A 20889-nucleotide genomic window follows, 5' to 3' on the forward strand; every position below is an offset into this window, starting at 1 on the left:
ATAGTAGCAAAACATAGGAGTTGTATGCTTCTACATGTTTTATAGAAATGTTGTTTGCATTTCAATCTAAACAAAAAAGATAAATACAATAAAACAAGGGAAAGCATTTTCGTTTTTTAACTATTTGAATAATAACACGTGGACCTGGCTCTTTGGTTTCTACTCAACATATTTAGCAACTTCTTGCATTATGCACATTTTCCTTGACGTTTTTCTGTGTGCGCGCGCGCGCTTTATTTGTTTGCAACGTTTCTGATTCCTCTCTCCAGGCGCCACATCCTCCTTCTTTTCCTCCTCCTCCTCCTTCTCCAAACATGGCGCCGGCCCGCAGCTGTGCTGCCTCCCCGACGGACGACGCGGAGAAGCGGCGTAAGGAGCGTCGTAGGAATGAGTAGATTTTTTATTTTTTTTAATTCTGAACGTGTTTTGAAACTTGTTTGAAACGAAATAAGGACTACAACAACAGTTACTTTCTGCTTCGTAACTGAACCGAAGGGAAGCTTTTACGCACAGCTTTTGGAAAAGTTCGTGCGTCAGATTGTGTGCGTAACGGGAAGCCCACCTGTTCGACGAAGGTAGATTTCAATCCTTTTCTACTAGGATGTGAAATCTCCCTGATTTTAAATCAAACAACGGAGCAAACGGAGAGGAAAGACTGAACTGGAGGTCAGAGCTGGCGCCGGAGAAAATATGTTCAGCTCTTGGAGGAGCAGGAACACAGAGGTTGTAGGGGAGTAAGTCTTTCCAAGGAAAAGGAGAGAGAACAACAACAACTTTTCCGCTGTTCCACTTGAAGAGGATGGATGGAGAACATTCTGCACTGTCAGGAGTTGAGAGGGACAGAGAGAGGCTTCCACCAATTTACAGCAACTCTTCTTCTGTTGTAAGCACACCTCTTTCAGCTCCTTTTCTCACCATCCCTTAACCATAAATCTTACTGGGGACATTGATCATATGCATTATTTTCATGTGGAAAGTAGAAATCAACAAGCATTTTTTTTTGCTGCAGCTTCATGCATTCATTGTTAAAATTATGCTTCTCTTATGCATAAAATCTCCACTTTTGCTGCTTTGTTAGTCAAATGCCACACTTCTGTTTTTAGTCCTTTTTGCAGCCCAACTCTTTACTCTGATTGGTTTAATTTGTCCTTTTTGCATCCATGCTGGAATGTGCTGGAAATGCAGGATACTCTTTATTATGCAACTCAAACATGACTCAGAATTAAAGAGGGTCCAAACCACAGAACAGCAAAACTGCTCCTGTGTCTAATTATAATTGTTCCTCTTCCTCTTGGCTCAAAATCTTTACTTTAGATCTGCTCTTCCTCATGTTTTATATATATTTTTAGAGTTCTCTTACATGTTATCCTGTCAGTATAAAACTACGGGTTTTAAAGAAAGTGAAATAACTTGTGAGACAGCTACATCAATTTTGACTCCTGGCATCTCTGCATCAGGAGCTGGTGATGTCATCTGTGTGCAGTGTGATGTGTTTTTTTTGTGTCTTGCAAAGCCTCCTTGATTGATGTCATCTCCATTGTGTCAGGGAGCAGGAATGTGCGCAGCGGATAGTTTTGACCAGCGAGCAGCCTGTCACTGCTCACACTCGCCCTGCTTGAGTCTGGAAATGCTATAAACCCTCTTTAAAACTTTTTCTTTTTGAGGTTTCACTCTCAGAGCTTCAGGCTGATCCCATGGCTGCTCAAGTTGAGTGAAATCTGAAGTAGTTAAGCAACGACTATAAGACGACTATAAGCCATGATTAAAAAGGCTTGTCTTTGTTTAACTCACCCCCCCCCCCCCAAAAAAAAAAAAAAAACAAAAAACAAAAAAATATTTGAACACAGCTGGCTCTCTCTGTAAAAATGTCTTCTTTTTTTTTTGCAGACAATTATGGAGAGCTGCTCCTGGAAGTATGTCTGATAATCCCAATGGGATTTTCTCCTATCCTTAAAGTATTTACAGGCATGGTGTATTAGTAAATATAAACATTACTCAATGCGCAGAAGGACCACATAGATTAAAGAAAAGTAGAATGCAGGGGGCCCCCTGACCTGAATGGGGTGTACCTATTTATCTGAAGACTAGATCTTCCAGAGTCATGTTGTGCTTCCTTGTGATAAAAGGTTTACAGCTTAAGGTTAAGTGAGTGTGACATCATTTATAGAAAATGACTTGCTTCCAGTTCCAAAGAAATGAGGTCAATTCAATCACCATTTTTTTGTAATATGGACATCGCCTTGTTGGAACCATAAATCGTCGGTTTTTGGTCTGACTTGACATTTCAATAGCAACCACTCTCGGCAATCTACAGAGCCCGTGACATTACATGGGTAAGAATAATAGTTAAATAATTCCCACGAATTAGGATTTCCTTACCACGAAAAGTATATCGTTCTCAAGAAATAGTCATTCGTTTCCACTGAATAATTTCATCGTTCCACTGGAATAATTTAATCGGTCCCGAAATATTAATTTCTTCGAATGAAGAAGTATTTAAAATGAAGAAAATCCTATAAGCGCCTTTTTCCCCGCTTCAATCGGAAGTAGTTATTTGTCTGTGGTCTCATTATTATTTTTAACAACTGTCACTGCAGAAAAAATGTCATGAAAAAGGAATTGAGATAATCAAGAACTTGATAATGTAAGGTATCTGAGCAAGAATGGTTATTCTGACAAATTTAATAACTGAGTAATAGTTGTTTATTTCTCAATAGAAATCAATGGAATTTTGGCTTCTTGGGACCAGAATGTACCTTCTGTTTGAAACACAAGGGGGGAGGGGTTACTCAGTCCAGTTCTGTATATAGTCAATGGTCAAATCGAACTCTGAATTTACACTGGTCTGTCTGCGTCTGTTGTGTTGTGCGGGGAGTCCGTCTCACGACCGTCAGTTATTTTACATTGGATCCAATGCTTCTCTGGTTCATCCCCCCCCCTTGATCTTGGAGCAGTGGTTTGTCTTGTCACCCCCGTGTCGAGTAGTTCGTCCTGCTCTCTTTTCTCATCCAAACACTTAAACAATCAATGATTCTCCTTACTTAAGTTTTGTGTCATATATGATGTTATGTTTTTGAACCTCCATAATTAAACTTTTGTCATCCATGGTGGTGTTATCTGTAGTGTCAACGTGTGTCAACATGTGAGCACGTCAAAGTAAATATGAAATTAAGTCTTTATAAAGTTTTATTTTGAAAGTACAGAATACGTTTTTATTTTGAAACCCTGACCCAAGATATGTTTCCGGTTCCCCAGCTTTTTGCCACAAAATGTAAGCTTTGACGGATTGGAAAGGTAACTTCTTCGTAAAGCTTGTGTTGCAGTGCGGAGGGACAGATGTGGACCGCAGACATGACAGAGGCGATGTAAACATTACGATTGATTAATGAACGTTCTTCTGTTTTTTTTGTGTCAACACATTGGAGACACATTGGAGACAGACCAGTGGAAATTTAACCTTCAGGACTCGGATGACACAGGCGGAGAATGGAGAAAATTGACAATTTCATTGATTTTGGTTTGCTTTCACACTGCACTCTTGGGTGGATCAATCTCATATAGTTTTATTTTTTATGTACAATGCATAATTTCTTTTTTTCTTCCACTCAATGGTTGGCTGGATCCTTTATTTGCTTGTATTTGAAATTGGTATGTCCTTTTTTGTGCTGCTCCGATTAGCTCTCACATCCATTCAAATGAGACAAGACTTTTTAACAACCCTGCTGTAAATAAGGCCAAAGACTAAAGTCCTCATCTATGCAAAGAAACTCAACCCAGAATCAAGGAAAACAAATGTAAGCATTTTATTTGCTGCTTTAAATCTGAATTCTTTAGGCACCAGCACAAAATACAAGATTCATTATAGGGAAAGCCTTGTGACACACTGGAAACCTTTCCAGGACAAACCCTGCTCAACAGTTGTCGGAACAAGCTGCCCCGTGACCCCGAAAATTTAGAGGAATCAGAAAATGGATGTATAGATTGTAGAGACAAATGTCTTATCAATGCCAATTTTTCTCGGGTCTATTTGTAAGGTTTACACAACTATTGACACCAGAAACAAATCTGTCTGGTATCTGCCCACAATGACATTTTCTTTAGTTGGGTGATGGAGTTGTGCCTACTCTCAGTTCAATTCAATTATATTTAGAAAACAAAAAAGTTTTGTGTAGTAACTTCTGAAGGGATCAGCTAAAGGGTAAAAAAAAAAAACAAAAAAAAAAACAACCAAACAAAAAAAAAGTAATACTACTGAGTTGCATTTTTAAAGGGGCCATGGACCAATTTGTTGCTGATCTCTTCTCTTGTGGTTATAATGACTCACTAGGTTGATCTCACCCTTATTACAAATCATTGTACACGTCATTTTGCGCCACAAGAATGACTTAGGTGCCTCTAACTGGGTCTAGTTTTTTTTTTTTTTTTTTTTTTAGCTAAATGCAGCTTACATTCTTTGACCCATATTTCATGAACCTAACATCACCTGTTCATAGAGTTTTGGAGTCAGTCCCATGATCTGTCAGAGCACAAGTGCCTCTAAACATTCTGGACAATCTGCAATCCAAGTCTGTGTAGCCAAGCCCTGTTCACTTCACATATGAGCCAGAGTCGGCACACATCTGCACACATCTGTAAGCCCAGTGCCGGACCTCAACCAGATGTGGCAACATTCAGCTTTTAAATAAAGGAATGTTTTATGTACAGCAGCTACACACATTTTGTCTGTAGGCCGAATGAGAAAATTATCATCCAAAACTTTCATATTTAGGCAGGTCCTAACTACGCTTGACACAAATTTCATCAAAGAGGAGAATTTAATTAGATTAGTGTAAAATTTCTAACAGATTTGGTTTGGTGGATCTAATCCAGAATATAGAATTTCCTCTTAAACTGGATGGCTAAGAAGAGCAGAACTGAACTAAAATCACAAAAATCTGTGAGAGAGAGAGAAAAATAATGCTGCGAAGAAGGTTAATTATTGTCAAATGTGAAAAAGTAGAAAAAAAAATTTGAGTTGGGAACCATTTCCTCAGCTTATGTACACTGTCTCTGTACAGACTCCATGGAGCTCTGATTATCTTGTAGCTGCTGTAGGCTGGTTCCTAATGAAAGGACAAGAGAGTGTTGTTTTCTTTCAGAAAGGGTGTGATTATATACACAACACATACAGGAAATGGTTAAACAGACAATACAATATCAATATTAAACAGACTGATACAATATCAGTAAGGACTGTTTAACTCATATAATATACGTTTTTGTTTAACATTAATTATTGTAGTTTCATTTGAATAGTTTAAGAACGTTTTATAGCCCAAAAATTGGCACATTAATAGGATGTGTGAAGAGACTAAGAGACTAAATTTGCAGCTTTTTACTGTTTTGAAGGCAAGTTGCTGTTGAGTGTGAACATGAGTCCTAGGATAAAAATTATTTTGAATTGCTAACATCTAATTTCCAAAGGGTTAAACACAGAGAACCAATCCATGCTCATAAACAAATGAAGAAATTATATGCTGTGATATTTATACATGTTGAGCTGCTGTGCTAGTCACCACATTTTCATTGGAAAGATCTGCTGATCTGTTAGTTGTGATGCTGGAATGATTCGGAAAGGGGAGTAAAATGTACTAAGAGTTTGGTTAAATGAAGCAGCAATGTTTATGCAATTTCTTTTAGCTCATAATTTAAATATTGCTTTTTAATGATCTCTCCTCTTTTGTCACTGGGATGTTTTTAAATTAACCTACGGGGCCATTTTAGCTGGATGATGATGTGTTTTCAGATTTTTTCTCTCTCCTGAAGTTGAAGTAGCTATTATTTTCAAGACAAATTGATGTTTATATCAATTACAAACATGATCAAAATACAACAAAATTACATATTGTTGCTTAAAAAAACTGGTTAATACCTAAATCAGTGCTATTAATTTAAGATGAAACTCAGATAATCTTTTGATCTATTTTAACAGCGTTCCCACTGATCTTTTAAGTATGCTTATGCCGAACTTAGCCAAAATCAAAAGACCTTTTTCGTTTTCTAGTACATAGCTTCTGCAGAGTGGCAGGAGTTTATCAAAAATTGGCCTCTTAGCTGTGGACGGAACCGTTTGTGCAGGGCAACCCCCCCCCCCCCCCCCCCCCGTTGTGGAGCATGCACGGGTGTATTTTCTACATCACAAAGAAGTTATTTTTAAATTTTTAATTGAAAAATAACTTCTTTTTAACTTTTTTTTCCTTCAATTTTTAATCTGAGGGATTGTATGGCCCTGCAACAGACTGGTGACCTGGCCAGGGTGTACCCTGCTGGGACACGCTCCTGCAACCCTGTGAGCCCAAAAGGGATATAGTGGGTTAAGAAAATGGATAAATGTTGCCCCTAAACAAGCAGTTATTGAAACGGTCTTGGCAGTTTGATCCCCTCTCAAAAGGGCATTGTGAAACAAAACCCAATTGACCAAGTCTGCCAGAATATGTCTGATAGAATAGAGCCATTTATCATTTAAGCCAAACTTGTGCAGTTTGACTTTGAACCTGATCGAACATTTAAGTGGGTCTACAAGGCAAAATGTTTCCCAGTAACAGCCAATGGAAACATGACAATGTGAGATTCTGTTGATTAGATATTATATGAGAGATTGATTTTATTCTAAAGACAGCGGGAAAGCCCATCCCATCTGACACATTCTCCTCATATTTATATCTTTATTTTTGATCCCATTCAGGAAGTGTCGGAAGTTACAAACACATGGTAAGTGTCAGGATAATATGCGTGGTTAATGCTTTCCCCGCCATCACTCCAGGGTCGGGTTCAAGTTTAATCTAAAATGAATGCAGTTCTACTCGCACACATCAACAGACTTTGGAGACTTTTCTCACGGTTTATGCAAACAAAAAGGAGAGGCCCTCATGATGTGGAGACCAAAGTACTATTCACAGCTCTTTCTTCGGTGTCGAAGACGCATCTGCAGTTCTTGTTAGGGATTCGAACGGCTGCTTTGTGCTCTGTGATTTCCATTGTGGGTCTTTCGACTTGTTTGATCAGATCTGAGTGAGGAAGCTGTCATGTCTCATGAAGGCACTTCACTTCCCGTCCTAAAGAGCCGGCATGTGCGTGCACGGGTGCATACACACAGTCTGCGTCTGTCTGCGTGCACACATGCGGTGGCGGGATTCCTGGGAAAATACAGCCTGTCACCTCTCTGCGTGAAAGTGTTTGCTGCGTTGGGAATGAGGAAAGAATGATATCGAGTACAGACTTCTGTGTTGGGGATTTGTTTGAAGGCAGATTTGTTTTGAGCGGGAGACTAGCTGCGGTTTCATTTATAACCTCCATTCTTTGGACTATGTATTGCAGTCAGGAGCGGCTGCAGATCATCTGTCCCACACTCCACCTCCTTCTTCTTCTTTTCATCCCCCCTTCTCCTTTTGTTCTTTAACTTGCATTTTACTCTCCACTCCTCCTGTCTTTCTGTTTTTTCTTTTTTTATCAGTATAACTCTCCAAAACAGTCTTACCTTTTTTATACCACATTTTCATCCTTTTTTTATATCCTCCAATTGTTTTTTATATATCATCCTTTTATATATCTGTCTTCTTTTTCCCCTCTTTTTTTCCTTGCTTTCTGTTTCCTTTTACTGCTTCATATCCCTCATTCTTGTTCTTTTCGTGTCTGCCTCCGGTTGTGCTTGTGGCTGCAGCTCAGAGAGACCTGGAGCTGCAGTTAATCACAGGGACCATAAAATAAATGTTGTGTTCATCTGTTTAGTTTTGGTAATGCAGTCATTGTCTGTTCATGCAGCCCAGAGGCTGGATTTGTTTAAGGAGTTCTGGTGAAAAAACCTCAACATCTGGGAACGCAAATCCATTTAGCGACTTTAATAGGTGTCTCAGAAACTGGGAAAGAGCAGCTACCTAGTAAAATCCATTTTGAGATAAAGAAACGAAAGTTGTAATCTTGTATTTCAAATTTTCTTTTGGTAAAAGAAATAAGAAAACTTGTTAGACTTTTTTATTAGACTTGTTTTCTGTCATAATGGAGCTATTATCTGGTATTCTACAACCTCTTGTTTTCTTACAGTATCACTGTATTTTTGTATTAAAACGTTAATTTAGCCACTATGAAGCGTTGGACGTACCAGACCTGTGACGCGCGTTTAGCTCATGGTGTTCACACTGGACAAGCAGGGAAGGGATTCTTTTTCTTTTTTCTTCTGATTACTAGCACATGTCCGCCAGCTACAGTTGGAAGAGGCTTGGTGCGAAAGCGGTGTAAATCTTGTTCCAGACTTTTCCTATCACAGCTCTATTCCTGTACATTAAAGACTTGGTGTCATATAATTCCAGCAGGGCTCAAACGCCAATTTTTCATTTCTCCTCCATGATTAATTTTCAAATGGTTGGCATCTCCATTAGTTAAAATGGAGGTCATTCATACATCGCTACCAAATCAGAGTCCCCGATTGTTCAAAGTTCAACCTGGTTTGACTTTCACATTCAATGGCTGCACGTTTTGTACGTAGAGCCAAAAATGGTCGTAGAAACTTGCGTAACTACGTGTGAACGCAATAGTTTTAAACGTTGAAGCCCGAAATGTGCATTTACGTTTGTTGACATTGACTTTTCATTGGAAGTGGCCACTTGAACGCAGGCTGCAGGGGGGGGGGGGTGAACTTCAGATATAGGGTTACTTTCATGTTGTTTCCTTGTTTTTCAAATTATCTTACTTTTTTGCGTCACAGGTTTTGGGACGAGGAGCAAAGCAGCCATTTCCATCTCTGGGTAACTTCATTTCATCTCTTAGTCAAAAAAGGGATGCAGGAGGGCGGGGCTTTCCTGCCAGCTTTGCGGGCACCTTGACCAGCACAGTGGGACTCAGACACGGTGAGTTCACACTTTTCCTGCTCCTAAAGCATAACACTTTCTCAACCTGACCTGGGTGATTTTCTTTCTCAGAGGGAGTTTCTGTATTTCTAAAACAGAACAAAAGAAATAAAGTTAGATTTTTAAGTTTTAGTTCTAAACAATATATATTTTTATATTATTGTAGCTGCTCTAATAAATTTAGTAATTTATTGTTAAGGATACATTTAGCTACATATAAGATACTTTTAAGAAACATTGACATGTTTGCTTAAGAATTTTATACTTCTTTCTGGTCTTTATCCAACGGCTGGGCAAACAGCTGAGTGCCTTATTGTGTTGAATAAAACATGAGATCTTACTTGGGCATCTTATTAAACATGTTAAAAATGTGATTAGGTAGACAAATTTAGTCCTAAAAGTGGCCCTGCAACAGCCTGGCGTTCAGTTTAGAAGTTATCCTGCCTTCGCACAGCAGTGGCTGGGTTAGGCCCCAGCAACCACGTAACCCCAAAAGGGATTAAGATGATGGATGGATAGTCTTAAAGAACAGATTTAGTTTGTTTATGTTTCTGCTTTTTGTTTTAGGGATGGAAAGCTATAGGTGCCAAGTGAGCAGGGCCAAAAAAAAAGAAAAAAAGAAGAAAGAAATTAAATTATATAAAAGCTTAGCAACATAAACAGTTTGACAATTGACACGAAAAGTGTAAACTGCATGACCTTTTGTCCAATTCGTTCAATAATTATCGCCATATTATTGGCTGGAAAAATCCTCTAATCTGTTGATGTCAGATTTCCCAAATCCCACCCATCCTTTCTCAAAAAAAATTTACAAAAGTGTGAAAAAGTTTTTCAGTTGGTTTAATAATTTTAGATAGAAATATACATTTTGGTGCTCTTTCCTTTTTTTTTTTTTTTTTTATAGAACGACCCAGTAAATTTAGGCACATTTGAGCTTTCTTCTGTCTTTGGAAAAACTGTTAGGATTTTAGGAACTGTGCTAGAAAAGTGACTATGTGTTGAGATTATGGTTTGCTGACCTCATCAGATTGGCGTCCACTTATATTAGAGGGAATGGTAAGGAAGTCCAAGCAGTAGATCTATGTTTTGTCTGGGATGTAATGATGTGTTACATGCTCTGTTTACACTACGCTTGACATATGTGTTCAGGCTCTGTTTATGTTGAGCTTCACGAAATGGCGATGGAAGTTTCTGCAAAGAAGGAACTGAAAAGAACTTCTGTCCTGCAGAAAATCATTGTTTGTAATTAGAGGGTTTTTGTCTTTATATGGTAAACTAAGTTCCAACTGAAAGGCAGTTTTCCTGCCATGTGTTGTCACTTTGATTTTGATTTCGAACTTCTGGTTTCTGTGCTGAAAAGCCGCTTGATTGTTTTTTTTTTCTTTGTGAATGTAGCTTCGGAGATACCAGGAAATAAAGTGGCAGTAAGGGCATGTCAGTTGGAAAACTGATCACTTATTATGAGTGGTTTGAGATCCGTGGGGTTGCTGCTTCCTGTAAAAAGGCTGGACTATTTTGGACTGCCATGTGAGCAGAGACCCAGAGGAAAGCTCACCGGCTCACTTTGTCACCACGGTTAGTGATGCCAGAATAATTATGCAAACCTCCACCCCAAATGAAAACCATATGAAAGAGAAACTCCCAATGCACACACACATTGGTTATTTTCGCATTTTCTTACCCGAATACACTCGTCAAGCTTGCTGAATAATCACCACAAAGTGCTCTTTCATCTGTAAAACATTATTGGGGGTTTTTAGCTTTATTTTGAGTTTTGTCAAGAGTTTTTTTTTTTTTCATGTCCTAAAGCAGTCATCTTCCTTTACTTTCAGTTCAGTATCTGAAAAACGGACTGTTATTTTTAAAGGAAGAAGTATGAAAGGACATCTTGTGATGAAAAAGATTAGAAAGCTTATGGATCTCAGCTGGAGCACTGCTGCACTACAGCTGCATATAATGACTGCATACAAAAGAAAAAAAATTGACAAAAGCCATCTTCTTTGTTTTCTAATTTCCTTATTTGAGGGGGAAATTAGCATAATTTGTTAAATTCAATTTCTTTAATATGGTTTGAGAATAAAAACAGAAGTGCAGTGTATCATACCATGTACACACCGAAATGTGTAGCGCGTTCTGTGGATTGTAGGGATGAGGTCTGCCTTTAGACTCCTCTTGTTCTTGTGATATAAAACTGTTTAAAGAGGTTAAAAAATACCCTTCTCTTGAGGTTCTGAGGAAGTGACAGGTATAGAGTGATATAAAAATGAATTGACAACAATTTGAGAGGTGAAAACGTTTGGTTTGATGTATTAGTGGAATCCCAACTGAGCAGACCTTTAAGTTCTAGTACGGTTGTGCTAGAACTTAAAGGACAATTAATCAGCATTCCCTTGGAGAGGTTGCTGCAGGAGAACAAAAAGCTTAGAATTTTCTGTACCAATTAAGATGTGAGAAATGAGTTTTCCTATCTTCTATGGAAAAATGCCACCTTCACACACGTGTGTGTGAAGGTGTGTAATTCTGCAAGTGTACCAATCCCCAGCTAAATGAGTCTGGAAAGATTGATTGTGGAAGTGAAATGTTTTGCACTGTTTGTGTGTTTTTCTTTTTAACACACTCTGAAAGATTTGGAATCTTTGTTAGTGGCTGTGCATACATGTATTTAAAATCTGACTTTTTACCCGTCCACCTTTCTCAAACCAGTTTCTTATGGACTTTTTGTGTCAAAAGGGGAATGGAAAATGGGAGCTTGGTCTCAATTTGACTACAATTTAAGAGTTGGCCAATCAAATTTCAGGTTTACAGCATTGGTACTAGACTATTAGGTTCTACACAAATGTGGACTTGAGAATGTAAAATGAAGACATTTTTTTTATGAAATATAATTTAAATAATTGTTATCCTATCATGACACTAACTTCAGAAAGTTTTGGGGTGGAATAGCAGAGATTGTAGATGAATTTGATATGGATTGCATTTGTGGTTGCAGATCATATTTAAAAAAAAACTGGAATGAAGAAAGCAAAAGCAAACTTAAAGTGTCAAGGAAGCTCGCTTTTAAGAGCTTCTGTGACATTGTAAAATTTTTGTGACTTTACAATAACTATATCATAGCTAAAGACATAATATTCTGTCATTTAATGTTTGTGTTCTTAATTAGACCTTACTCCTCAAACATTTTGTGGCAAAGGAAAATTGTGAATGTGATGTTTCTTTTATTCCCTAAATCATTAAATCATGATTTAATGTGAGCTTTACAGATTTGGCCTCTTACCTTTTATTCATAAAGCATCAAAGCTTTTTTCTGAAGTAAAGAGTGTTGGAAAATAACAAACCAAAAAAAACCAATGAAGAGCACACCATGTTCATCAGAGTGCTTCTAAAGATAAAAAGGTGTCATGACAACCAAGGGTTGTTGCTGTCAAGATGCAGATAAGTGATGCATAAAATGACAAAGAAGCGCTGGCCCAGTCCCCAACTCCACCTCCAACTCCACCCAAAGACACAAGGGCGAAACCCTCACAGATTGAGCCGACGTCACCTGCATTTGCAGCTGTCTTCAATTCAGAATTGAGAGGCTTTATTAAGGGAGAGATACTTTGGGGATATTTGCTTATGGGTTCAAAATGTTCTAATGCAATCCGGACAGCAAACATAACACTCATACAAGCTGCTGACATGTTTGAAACATGACACAGTTGTTTTAAATTTTTGTTTAGTTTCAATCAGGTTTGTGAATGTGTGTAACTATCTGGCAAACTTCTAACTTAAAAAAAAAAGAATAAATAAATCTTAAAAACCTCAGTTTTATAGCCTTATTTATTGGAATCCAGATGCCGCTTATCACAGATAAGCTTCTCTTTGCATTCTTCTAAAGTCTCAGTAATTTAATCAATATTTCACACTTCATAAGTTCAGAAGGGAGCTACTTTGTCTGCAATGGTTTAACAGTAAGGTAATCCAAATCTCTTGAGCACTAAGTTTAATCAGGTAATAAACCCAGAAATCCGGTTTAAAATGAAATATATAAAACTGTGGTACGGGGTAAAGTTTAAATAACATACTATTATGATATAGCAAACTTCAAAAGACAGATGCCTTTAAATTTGCAGCCCGGAAACAGTGCAGCCCTGCCCAGTTCAGCTAAGCTGACAGTGATTTAACATCTGCCCACAAACCCGATTTGTTCTTGTGTGTGCCTCTGTGCTCCTTTCATCTTCTGCCTGTGCAAGCCTACAAAATGAGCACCCACAATGCACCTGGCCAGAGATGTTCGTGGTGGTTTCTCTGGCTACATACAATGGGAGGCCAATTATAAAGGAGGGAGGATGGATCACTATGAGGACGGGAAGACAAATGGGCCTGCACTTGTGTGTATTTTTGTATTGTGAGGATTTGTACTCCCCTGTTGAAGACTGGTCATGCTGATTAAGGTTAGTGGATGGCTGCAGAAATCAAATAAAAAAGTCTTGTTCTCAGTTTTTTTTTAACTTTATATTGCTCCTAATATTTCCAGACAGCAACAATAAAAAGTTTTCATTATTCAAAAAGTGCTTGCAGACTTGTTTTCATTCTTCTCTCGATATATGTAGTCTTTAATGCTCTTTGGAGACATAGATTTGCAACTGGTTGTCATCACCCATGTGAAATTTATTTACAGTAACTGTTTAATAGTGTAATTTTCTTCAGCCAAGGGAGCTCATTGTACTGCAGAGGAGAAAAAGCAACCGAGCAGTGGTGCAAATAAATAGACATCTGCATCAAACTAGCTCATTAAACACAGCTACATTTTTTATCTACTGGAAATGGAAGCAAATGTTAATGCTTCGGACATAAGGGCATGTTTTATTTTAATAGGCAGAGCTACATTTTATTTGTAATTTGTCTAGGACAATTTATTTTGTATAAAACATGTCTGGTAGGCAATCGTACTGATGGTCAGAAGTTGTTCCTTGACAATTTTTTGACACTGTCACAAGAACAGGCAGACGGCTGCATCCAAATGCAGCAGGTTTATTAGCTGAGCTAAAAGTCCACAAAGCTAAATCAGGGTCAGACAGGTAGGAGTTGATAATAAGTTAAGTTCATCTGAGGAGAGACAGAGTGACTAAAATCCAAGTGAGAGTCGGGGCAGGCGGTAGGCAAATAGTTAGGGTCAGAAGACGTGTTTACATGACATAAAAATTGGAATTTCTCCAAAAAGCATATAAGATATTGACACACCTTTACACCTTGCACGTATATTCCAACATGGCTGCACACATAGTTTCACTGGAGACTCAAGTTAAAGGCTGCAATCTATTTTATTATTATTGTTGTTGTTGTTGTTATATGATGAAGACATTAGAGGTCCCATAAAGTAGCAGAAGTTGTTTATGAAAAATTGAATAAATTAGTTAGCAATGTGCAACAAAATCCCATGAGTGGTTTCACAGAGATATCAATTACTAGTTTTCATTGAGAAAGAAGAAGAAGAAGGAAAGTTCCACTTTCTGTCACACACCTAGGTGTGCGAAACGTGTTTTCCGCATTTGACCGATCCTCTGGGGGAGTGGTTTATATGAATGTTTGATTACATTTTGCTGGCTTTTTTTTGTTAGTGGGTCAAAACATTTAATCATGACGCCTGAACAAAAAGGAGGTGTGGGTAACTCCAGATTTAGGAGGTTGGTGGTCCTATGTGTTTTGCAGCCATCTGTGCACAAATGTGTTTTTAAATGGGTTTAAGGAAGTGTGATTGAAACGCTTTGGTACAAGAAGGTTGAAAGTGATGTAGAGGACAATGATCGGTTTATGCACTGCTAATTACCTGCATCAAGTGTGTCCAGCTCATTAAAAGATGCAACGGCAGGGTTGTTGAAATTTAAGCAGGGGTGTCACCTTTGTTTCTAATAATAAATAAATAAATAAAAACATTTAGCTTTGTTAATTGAATTTTTATGATTTCTAACGCCATTTTCTTTAATTTTATTGGCTGATAGACAATTAATAAGAAGTATAGGCCACCATCTACTCTGCAGGTCTGTGAAGAAATTGCATTCATGAGCCTTTATGGCCAGTGTCAGCATTTGCCAGAAGAAACTGCTTTTGTGTACCCTCAGGAAGAGAACTGCCTCCAATCTGCAATGATGTTCGTCAGAAGCACCGACTCTCCATCGACACTCTGCCTCCAGAACTCAAAGCCCCGTTCCCCTTGGACCCCATCATTCCACTTCGTACCAAGACTACCAAAGAGTTTCAGTGAGTATAATCAATCAGTGTATAATAGGAAAAAAACTAAAAATATTTAATTTGACTCTTCAAACAAGTTGGTGCTTGTGTCTGTGTAATTTGATGCTAGAGAGGATATGGATCGTGCTACCCAATCAGGAGACTGGAGGGAAGTTAGAGACTTTTATCTGACCACCTTCGAATCTTTCATTGAAATCAACGCAGCCTTCAAGGTGAAAACACACACTTATTCAATTTTTACAGGTTTACCAGCTTTTCTATGGGCACCTAATTTTTTTTTTTTTCATGGTACCATATTGCAGCGGGAGGCGAATGGATTATTCAACACAATAGAGGACTCAGGAGTCAACGCAAAGTTTGTCAATGCTGTCTATGATACGCTGCTCGGCACAGTAAGAGATGCCTGTACACACACAAGCACTATTGGCAACTGAAAGTACTTCAGATCTCATGAGATTTGCTGCTACCTTGGGTTTAGTTTCTTTTTGTTGCAAGTTGAAAGCAAACAACAAAATCAGTTCCACCCCCAGACCCCTGTTAAATAGTCAACTATGACATTATTTCAAAGGTTACCACTCAAACTAGCTAATCTTTCATGGGTAAGGTTTATTAATTTTGTCCAAATTCCGTCAAGCTTGGAACCGTAAAGAGTTGCAAGGCAGCTTTAAATGAAGCACGATCTTCTGAAGTAAACTGATTGTTATATGTGTCTGCTATGACATGTCTACTTTACTGGCAACAAAACACGCTGTTTGCAAATGTCACATGATTAAAAAAATGTTTGTTAGACGTTAACTCAGGAACAATATAGGAATTCTGTTTTTTAAACTTGTAAAAGTTAGTCAGAGTGACTTTTCTGGCAAACTTAAAGCTGGATAAACGTTTCTTTTTTTTTTTTTTTTGCATGGGCCACTCGCATTCAGGCATGTTGAGCCAATGTTCTGCTGACACTGACCATGTTTTTCTTGGTGTGTGTAGCCTCAAGACATCCAGAAGTCAGTCCTGAAAGGGATCATTAACAGCCTGCTGAGGGAGTGGAAAGGGTGAGACAACGTCCAACCCTCAGTCATCTCTGTCGAGTCTTCTTCAATTTTTCTTTAGCACTTTTTATTAAATTCATGTCAATTAATTGCAAAGAAAAAAATAGACACATTTATGGATTTATAGGCAAAATATTATTAGCTGATGGGGAAAAAGGAAGTGAAATTTTCCGTGTTTGATGCAAACATTAGTGGAAAGATTATAAACCAACCAGCCTGTTATTTAGAGCCCTAACTGACTCTAAGCCTTTTGGGTAACGGTTTAGGCTTTTATTTGAGTAGAAATCCACTCTTCAGTTACCTTTACTCTTCTTTCCCTGTTTCCAAAAACGGATATTTGTCTTGTCATAGTTTGACTGAAAGAAATTTGACTGAATTCAGGAATTTAGCTGCACCAAGCAGCAGCTTTGAGAGTCTAGGACTCTGGTCTTTTCGGCACCTGAGCTACATAAAGTTGAGTGTAGGAAACTGAAATTAAACTGCTTTTATATGTTCAGGTTGAACAGTTGAAGCCCAAGAATTGAATCCTGACATACTCAACAAGAGATGGTGACTTTTACATTTCTGATTACCAATGGGAACAACATAACATTTTCCTGTCATATACTTCTATTAGGAAAGATGTTAGGAATGCAAAAAGAATAAACATTTATCAGTGGTATAATAGATGTGCATAAAATCTGTCCATAGTGTTTGACGGTTAGGCTCTGATGACGTCTTGTGTGCTCAGAGCTCAAATCTCAAAGCCAGACACTGATGGTGGTGGAGATCTAGTCTAAGCTTTGTTTTAGATGGAGAAGGGGTAGGAGGAGGGCCTGTAATGTGTCTAAAATACACAGAAATAAGCGTCTGTGAATTTAAAAGCAAAAATATGAATGTGATTGTCTGAGAAGAAAAGGCAGACAATTTAGCTATTGGTTCATTGGAAGGCTTTACTCATGTCAAGTGAGGAACGGAATGACCCAGCACACCCGGACGTGAGGCAGATCTTATTGAAATTGCACAAAAGGTACCATAATGATCCTACCGACTTTTCCATCCTGTCGAGAAGGATTTCATAGCATGGTATGCAAATGTTGCACTAAGATCAAGCAGCACTAAAACGGAGGGTTTTCCTGAGTTTGTATTAATGTGTTATCTCAAAGGAACTGTGTTGTCGGAAGAAACTTTTTCAATCAAATGAAACCCACAGATCTCCAGATAACATTTGGAGGCACTGATTTATGCCTTCATCTTCTGCTGGCTGGATTTCTGTAACAGTCTGGATTGAAACTAAGCTGTAGCTCATTCAGAATGCTGCTGCCTGAGTTTTAACCAGAACCAGAAGAAATCGCCACATCACTCCTCTTCTTAAGTCCATATACTGGCTACAGCACTGCTACTATTTAAAAAAACACTTACCGGTACTAGTCTGGAAATATAAGATCTTTTTGTGGATTTACTTTTTTTTTTTTTTTTTTATTATTATTATTTTTTTTAATACTTTTTGTGGATTTACAAATCCAACAGGGCTACAGGAACCAGCTGGGAGAAAACAGTCAGAATCAAACCACCAACTTCATCCATATTTATATTCAAACCTGATATATTTTTAAAATGCCCATGTCTGGCATGTAGCACCACCTTTACTCTTACTGTTAAATTTCTGCTCGTCTTTTTTCACAGATTCGATTGCACATGTTTATTAATATAGTTTGTACACCTTTTTGTGTGACCAAATGTTCCTATAGTGTGTGCGTCTTGACTTGTTATCCAGCTTCTGCTTTGGATGTGTGTTTTTATTTTCAGACCTCGAACCAAAGACGATCTACGAGCATATTTCATCCTTCTTCAGGTGAGGGAAATAGTAAATCATTCTCAGTGCTTATTTACAACATTGAACGAATGTGTAATGTTGTAATAAGGATTCCCTTTTAAACCAGATAAACAAAAACAAAAAAACTAAACTAAAATTAGTAAAACTGATCCATTTAAAAAATGATGTTGGTGATTCAAATTTTGCAGACTGGTCTATGTAAGCTGAGAAACAGTTGGATCAGATGGTTTATCACGGACTGATGGATGCTGGAGTCTCAAGACTGATCACAGTTGTCTTTTTTACAACATAAAAAAGTCATGTTTAGCTTCCGTTGTTTCAAGTTATCCACTCATCCATAAAGTTGATGTGGTCATGAGTGATGTAGGAATTCTCTTTGCACGTGTGCAAAGTAATGTTTTATTTTTTTTGTTTAAGCCCTTAAAAAACATCTCACACCATTTTAAATGCCTTTAGTTATGTAAGCCTGAGAGAAAAGGTAAATATAAAACTTTATTTAAAAGAAGAAATACTATAATTTATATTGAAATAGAATTAAAAATAATAGTTTATTTTGTCTAGCAATAGAAAAACATATTTTAATGAACAATTGCAAGAATTTTATCTTGCTACTGTGTCCAACAAAAAAATAAAAAATAGCATAGCATGTGAATATTGAGGCTGTTTAGATCAAAATGTAATTAAGTTCATAAAACGGAGTCTTAAAAAATTAAGAGAATTTACAAAAGCCCTTTGGCTCAGTAAGGTCAGCAGTTTGAGGCCAGTTTTGGGTGTGGTATGGTGAGACATACTTTACAGTAACAAACCCCTTTAGAAGAAAGAGCAGCCAAAATAGATTAAGAACATGAACAGAAATGTAACAAAGCAGAAAAGCTCAATCTCACTATAAACCAAATGCTGCCAACCTGTTTTTAATTGATTTTCTGGCACTTAAAGGGATTTGAATTTCATTTTTGTCATAATTTCTGCTTTTGGTTGTCTCAGACTATCAAAGAAAAGCCTTTTAAGGGCATAAAGCACAGACATTTGTTCACTCAAACACTAACAAAGTGCCTTTGAGGACTTTTTGGTGTCCATTAATGTGTTTGTGCAGGATATTGATGCATTTTGAATGCAGTTAGTAAAGTTCCTAAATTAAAATCGATGTCCTTGCTGCGTGAAAATCTGTGGCTAGATGGCTGTGTAATCTGATAAAAGTAGGAATCTGCTGCGGTTCCATGTTGGGTTTATGTGGCATCAGCACAAAGAAACATAAACATGCTGGCAAGCCAAACTTTAGACTTGGTCCTTTTTGACTTTGAAGACTTGCTTCATCTTGCTGCTCCCATGAGAACACAGCCACATGGACACACATACTCACACTGGGTGAAGTCATGTCGGTTGAAGACTGCCCCGGTTTCCTGTCTGATGATGATTTTCCCTACTTTATGAGCTCTGAAAGCTGCTGTTTCTTCCCTTCTTTCTCTCTCTCTCTGTGCAGAAATTGATGCACAGGCCGAACAGTCCTCTGGGGTTATCCCTCTCTTATAATTCACAAATAATACTCCTGTTTCAGCCAACCATGCTTTATCATAGTGAAAATAGGTCGGGTTTTTTGAGAAAGAATGCCAATTATTTAAGCCAAGGCTCTACTCTCCTAACCACACTTTATTTTTTCATAAAAAAATTATGCTTTGTATTTATTATGTCCAGACAGAACACCTGATAACTCAAGTCTAGTAAAATTACACAATGAGAGAAACTTTATTAAAGTCCAATGGTGGAAAAAAACAGTCTTCTAGTACATTAATAAATACACACTGCCTGCAGTTGTGAAGCCTATGTGAAGCAATTTTTAGTTTGCAAGTCACACTAAGCTTTGAAGCTCCAAAGCAACGTCTTAAAAAAAAAGGAATTTAATTAAATTACTATAATTTTTATACATCAAACATATAAAAATTATTCACAGAAACACAACAAAATTAAAGAAAAACAAAAAAAAACTCAAGGTCTCAAAACACTGTCACAGTCATGTTTGTCCATACACTGTCCCATTAGGCTTTTAATTGTTTGTATTTTTATACTTTAGTCCATGTTAATTCAAAACCCCACACCACAGACAGAAATGCATTTTTGTGTTGTCCTTACACAAGGTTGTTTGATGTCATTTTTATTTGTTAGTAAATATTTTCCTTCTCTTTCCTATGTTCCTTCTTACAGCTCTTGTTTGTTCTGTGGAAATTGTTTTCTTTTAGTTGTGTGTATATATATATGTGTATATATATATATATATTCTATTATATCTATAACCTTTAGTAATTTTGATTCAATAAATAAAATGCTGGTGGGATCATAAAATCCTACTTTCTGAATTTTTCTTATGGCTTATTTTGTAATATGCATGGTAGCTGTAGAATAACCGTTGTTTTTGTCTCGTTTAGAACCCCCAGTATTCAAGCACCAACACGTATGTGATATACGCTCACCTGTTGCGCCAGATCGCTGCTTTGTCTGAGGCTGATCACCACTTCCTGGTTCATTGGCTCAAAAGGTAATCATGCAAAACATTAGACTGGACTCGTGCATGTCCAAGAGCACGATTTGAAGGGAATTTTTTCTCTAGTTTTTACTTTTGCAAAAAGAGTAAAATGAAGTTTACTTTAGATTTTTTTTTAATTAAAGCACATTCCCATGTTCCATTTGACAACCTTTATGCAGCCAGTTTCACACTGCTGTCAAGCCAGCTCCTGTCTCAGTCAAGATGAAAAGAGAATGTTAGAAAACTTGTCCTTTTCTGGTGACGATTGACTGGAAACCTGCTTGAAATTAGATAACTGTGTTTATTTGTGCTTAGCTTTAGAAAACCACAGTTTCCTGTCAGATCTGGTTGATCTTTGACTCTCCTTTGGTTACTTTTTTTGTGAACTTGTGCAGGTTTAAT

General features: G+C 37.6%; 1 protein-coding gene across 3 annotated transcripts in view; it reads left to right on the top strand.

Annotated features, from left to right (window-relative positions):
* The first annotated feature begins 240 nt into the window (after window positions 1-240).
* Window positions 241-20889, top strand: part of hectd2 (HECT domain containing 2) — a 61631-nt gene continuing 40982 nt past the window's right edge. Inside the window, exons 1-8 of one of the 3 annotated variants that reach the window (XM_011484259.4) lie at window positions 241-883; window positions 8741-8882; window positions 14984-15122; window positions 15223-15325; window positions 15416-15505; window positions 16092-16156; window positions 17942-17987; window positions 20390-20499. In XM_011484259.4, the coding sequence (XP_011482561.1) occupies window positions 800-883; window positions 8741-8882; window positions 14984-15122; window positions 15223-15325; window positions 15416-15505; window positions 16092-16156; window positions 17942-17987; window positions 20390-20499 (779 nt within the window). In that variant the 5' untranslated portion in view covers window positions 241-799. Of the gene's footprint in view, window positions 884-8740; window positions 8883-10277; window positions 10458-13196; window positions 13316-14983; window positions 15123-15222; window positions 15326-15415; window positions 15506-16091; window positions 16157-17941; window positions 17988-20389; window positions 20500-20889 lie in introns of those variants that run through there. The other 2 variants (XM_078932412.1, XM_078932413.1) reach the window with 2 other exon arrangements.

The sequence above is a fragment of the Oryzias latipes genome, chromosome 15 (assembly GCF_053564925.1).
Source record: "Oryzias latipes strain Hd-rR chromosome 15, Olatipes_Hd-rR_3.1".
NCBI lineage: Eukaryota > Metazoa > Chordata > Actinopteri > Beloniformes > Adrianichthyidae > Oryzias > Oryzias latipes.